The sequence below is a fragment of the Tupaia chinensis genome, unplaced genomic scaffold (assembly GCF_000334495.1).
Source record: "Tupaia chinensis unplaced genomic scaffold, TupChi_1.0 Scaffold000407_4, whole genome shotgun sequence".
NCBI lineage: Eukaryota > Metazoa > Chordata > Mammalia > Scandentia > Tupaiidae > Tupaia > Tupaia belangeri.
Window position 1 is genome coordinate 4554589 of NW_006159912.1, and position 4833 is coordinate 4559421.

The 4833-nt window shown below is 39.7% G+C and overlaps 1 protein-coding gene across 1 annotated transcript in view; it reads right to left on the minus strand.

Moving 5' to 3' along the window:
• Positions 1-4833, minus strand: part of USP32 (ubiquitin specific peptidase 32) — a gene marked incomplete at its 5' end in the record, with an annotated part of 140329 nt that overhangs the window by 24183 nt on the left and 111313 nt on the right. The window contains 1 exon segment of the mRNA XM_014590131.2: positions 2802-2986. Coding sequence (XP_014445617.1) covers positions 2802-2986 — 185 coding nt within the window.

Sequence of the window (4833 nt, forward strand, 5' to 3'; positions counted from 1 at the left end):
AAACTCCACATTCAATTTATTAGCAGATCATGGGAGAAGGCCCTATCTAGAAGCCTTTTAATTCAATCAGATTTTCACTTCATATTTAATCTTACCTGTCAATTTCAAACATGACATTTATCAATTAAACAGCTTATCTATTACCTGCAGTTTTCTTTCAAGATTTATTTACATTAAGCCTTACCCTAATCATCGAAAGATCTCATTCCATAACAAATAAGCAAGTAGAGAAACATTTTATTCAGTCACCACAAAAAGAGAACTCTCATTTGTACTAGGATAGCAAGAAAATGATATGTAATTCAATTGAGACATAAATTAGGCATCATGATACCAATGATTATACAAAGGAAATGTACTTACTAATCCAATAAAACAATAGAAGGAGGAATAAAAACAGAAAATGTTCATTATCCTTACATATTACTTAAAAATGATTCCATGTTTAAATTCCATGGCATAGGGGCTGGTAGGTGGCATGGTGGTTAAGGCACTGCTTATCTATCATTACATGGCCAACCATGGTTTGAGTTCCGGACCTGGCAGCTTGCTTTCTCACGACCATCTCTCCCCCACCCCCCACCCCTGGTCAGGTGAAAGAAAAAAAAGGGGGGGGGCAGCAGGTAGCAAGGTGGTTAAGGTGCTGGACTTCCATATGGCCTACTACAGTTCAAGTCCTGGACCTGACAGCTTGCTTTCTCACTTTCCCTCTCTGGTCGAATTTATTATTATTATTATTATTATTATTTTTTGATGAGAAGTTTTTGCTATAGGGCACGTGCGTTTGCCAGAAAGAAAAAGAGACAAAAAGTGAGAAACCACCCCCTGGGGGGATGGCTATGCTGCAATCTCTTCTCCTCCATTCCTCTTGGGATCTTGGGCACATACTCACATGCACCTGGTATGAATTTAAGCCACTGAGTAGAGACTTGAACCACAGCTGACTACATGGGAGTCCATTGTGGTAACCATTAATTCAGATAGACTGAAGACTTAAACATAATATGTTAAACAATAAAGCTATTAGAAGAAAACATAAGGGAAACACTTCAGGGTACTGGTATGAGCAAAGAGTTATTAAATAAAATCACAAAAGCACAGGCAACAAAAGCAAAATAGACAAATGGGAGTATGTCAAACTAAAAAGCTTCTGCACAGCAAAGGAAAAAAATCCACAGAATGAAAAGACAAGCTACAGATACTATGTATCTGACAAGGGATTAATAATCAAAATACACAAGGAAAAGGAACTCAAACAACTCAGCAGCAAAGAAACAAAACAAAACAAACCTCAGTTAAAAAAAAACAGCAAGGGACCAGCAGTTAGCATAATGGCTATGTCGCTGGACTCCCACATAGTCGACCGCGGTTCGCGTCCTGGACTCGGTGGCTTAAAACTCACGCCGGGCATGTGTGCGTGCGTGCCCAAGATCCCGAGAGGAAAATGGAGGAGAAGGGATTAAGGCGTGGCCATCCCTCCTGGGGGGTGATTTCTCACTTTCTGTCTCTCTATCTGGCGAGCGCACATGCCCTATGGCAAAAACCTCTCAAAAACAAACAAACAAACAAACAAAGGCAAATGGCAACACCAGCAGATGGCATAATGGTTATGTCACTGGATCCCATATGATCAACCACGTTTTGAATCCTGGACCCAGTGGCTTCAAACTCATACCAGGCATGTATGCATGCATGCCCAAAATCCTGAGAGGAGAACAGAAGAGAAAGGATGCCAGTGTGGCCATTGCCTCCAGGGGGTGATTTCTCACTTTCTCTCTTGCGAGTGCCCTATAGCAAAAATCTCTCTTTAAAAACCAAATAAAACCAAACAAAATGGGCAAATGACGTCAGCAGATGGCATGGTAGTTAAAGTGCTGGATCTCACATGGTCAACTCTGTGGCTTGAGAAACACACTGGGCACAAGTGTGCTCAAAATACCAAGAAGAGAATGTAAGAAAAGGAATCACAGGCTGGCAATCCCCTTTGGGAGATTTTTTTCACTTTCCCTCTCTCTCTGTCACTCTGGAGAGCACACATGTCTTATGGCAAAAATTTAGAAAAAGGGACTAGCAAGTAGTATAATGGTTAAAGGTGTTGGACTCCTCCTACAAGGATGACTGTTGTTCGAGTCCCAGACCTGGTGGCTTGAAAATCATACTGGGTGCATGTGTACATGCCCCAAATCCTGAGAATGGAGAAGAGACCACGGTGTGGCCATCCCCCCAGGGGATGATTTCTCATTTTCCCTCTTTCTTGTTTCTCTGGAGAGCACACAGCCCTATGGCAAAAACCTTTAACAAAATTGTACATATTTGTACAACTAACAAATATTAATCAAATACTTTTTTATTTAATGAGAAAAAAATGATATGATGTAGAAACCAATTCAAGTGAATCATTTGTCATGGCATGAAAGTCCCTCAGAGTTTATATATAATATGCATTCTGTCACTCCAATTTTGAGTTTCAGAAGATTAATATAATATGAATTTCTTGGTGAATTCATATTCCCTTCTCTTGCAATAGTAGAAGGCAAACATACTATTTGAAGCAATGGCAGGAGGAATTTAGGTAAGATATTAGAGAATAGAAGAATTATCAGAGACTGCAATGTCTAGGTGACTAAATGAAGCTGTATAGCCTCTCCTCAAAATATCAAACCAAATGGTTGAATTTTATGTGCTCAATGAATGGTTCTTCAAAGAGTAGTTAATTTGACATAAATGGCTCCAATAAATCACACAGAATTATTCTACTAGAGTTAGGAAACAATACATCTAAGATGATCCCCTGAACTTACCAATCCTGAGCATGGTTACTAGCTTCCTGAGGTGGAAGTGGGCTGGCTAATCGAGATACTTGAATCCAAACTGCATCATATAGGTCTTTCTTCCGTGTATGCACAGTACATGGGACAATCAGTGGCATTCCAAAGAGGCTGGGGCGATTCTTCTGAGATGACAGGAAATATAGTTCTGTCCTCATCTGGATGTATAAACAAAGGAAGGGAGAGTTTAGAAGACAGACCTTTGATGCCTCTCTATCATTCTTCTAAGACCATCAATAACAGTTTTCTCTAACATTTCTCAACACACACACTGAATAATACATAAAAACTAGTAATAGTTTCATAGCTCAAAGCTTTTACACAATTAAAACCCTTTCTTTCTCAAAACACAATTTCCTAAGAATAAGTTATTAATAGTGGTTGTTAGAGTGGCAATTTCCCAATTTTTAGAAACTTGTAAAACCTAGTTATTTAATTTCATAGCAAGTTACCTACCCTTCCTTAAGCAGCTAAGTGAATTTAATCCTTTTTGTTTTTTAAATATGTGATAGAATGAAAGATAAAGTAAAAAAAATTTTTTTCTTTTCATTTTTTTTAGAGGGATTTTTGGTATAGGGCATCATGCATGCTTGCTGGTGAGACAGAGACAGAAAGTGAGAAATCATCCCCCAGGGGGATGGCCACACTGCATTCTTTTCTTCTCAATTCTCCTCTTGGGATCTTGGGCACGTATGCACACGTGCCTGGTGTGAGTTTTAAGTCACCAGGTCCAGGACTCGAACCGTGGTTGACTATGTGGGAGTCCAGCAACATAATCATTACGCCATCTGCTGGTCCCAAAATTTTAAAAAATTTGCTTTGAGTTTGTTAGAGATTTTTATGATATTCCTTAATAATAGAGATACTGTAAGACTTAGCTTGGAAATGAATTAAAAAATTTTTTTTTAGGTTTTTGCCCTTATAAAATGTGTGTACTTGTTGGAGAGAGCAAGAAAGAAAGAGAGTGAGAAACTGAGAGAGAAATCATCCCCCATAGGGGATGGCCACACCACAATCCCTTATCCTCTATTCTCCTCTCAGGATTTTAGGCATACACACTGATATAACCCAGTGTGATTTTTTTTTTGAGAGGTTTTTGCTATAGGGCGTGTGCACTCACCAGACACAGAGAGAGAGACAGAGAGATAGAAAATGAGAAATCACCCCCCACGGGGGATGGCCACGCCGCAATCCCTTCTTCTCCATTCTCCTCTCGGGATCTTGGGCACGCATGCACACGCGCCTGGTGTGAGTTTAAGCCACCGGGTCCGGGCCTCGAACCACGGTCGCCTACGTGGGAGTCCAGCAACATAGCCACTACACTAACTGCTGGTCCCCCCCAATGTGATTTTTAAGTCACCAGGTGTGGGACTGGAACTGCAGTTGGTCGTGTGGGAGTCTAGCATCTTAACTACCATATTACCTGCTGGTCCTGAAAATGTACTTTTTTTTGGTAGTTTAAGTAAAAATTTATTTGACCAAAATGTAGGAAAGGTGATATGATACAGTTGCAAGAATCTAAAGTGTGGGTTTTATTCAATTGCACAATCTGCTAGAGTATCTCCTGGGTAGTGTGATGCTTATAAATAGCAGTGAGGGGCAGGGGATTCAGATAAGCTGGAAGCAGGGTGATTTTTATTCAGAATCGTAAACTTGAGTTGGTCCCCTCACTGTTGGGGATGTGGAATGTTTCAGCTCTAAGATGTCAACTGAAAAAGCAGAAATAGAACAAAGCCAAAATGTGCAGCCCTGTCTATAAAATACTCCATATCCAGTTTAACCAGGAGTTTCTTGGTCTTTTAACTTGGTACCAAAGAAGGAATTAAAGTCCCAGGTAAGTAAATCTTCAGTTTGCCATTCCCTGAAGTATGGAGATGAAATCAATTACTTTTTTTTTAATCTCTACTTTGATTCCAGAGAAGCCCCTTCTGAAGAATTTTGTTAATAAATAAAACTCTTTTTGCTCAATTTATTGATGGTTAGCAGTTGTTTTGACTTGAATAGT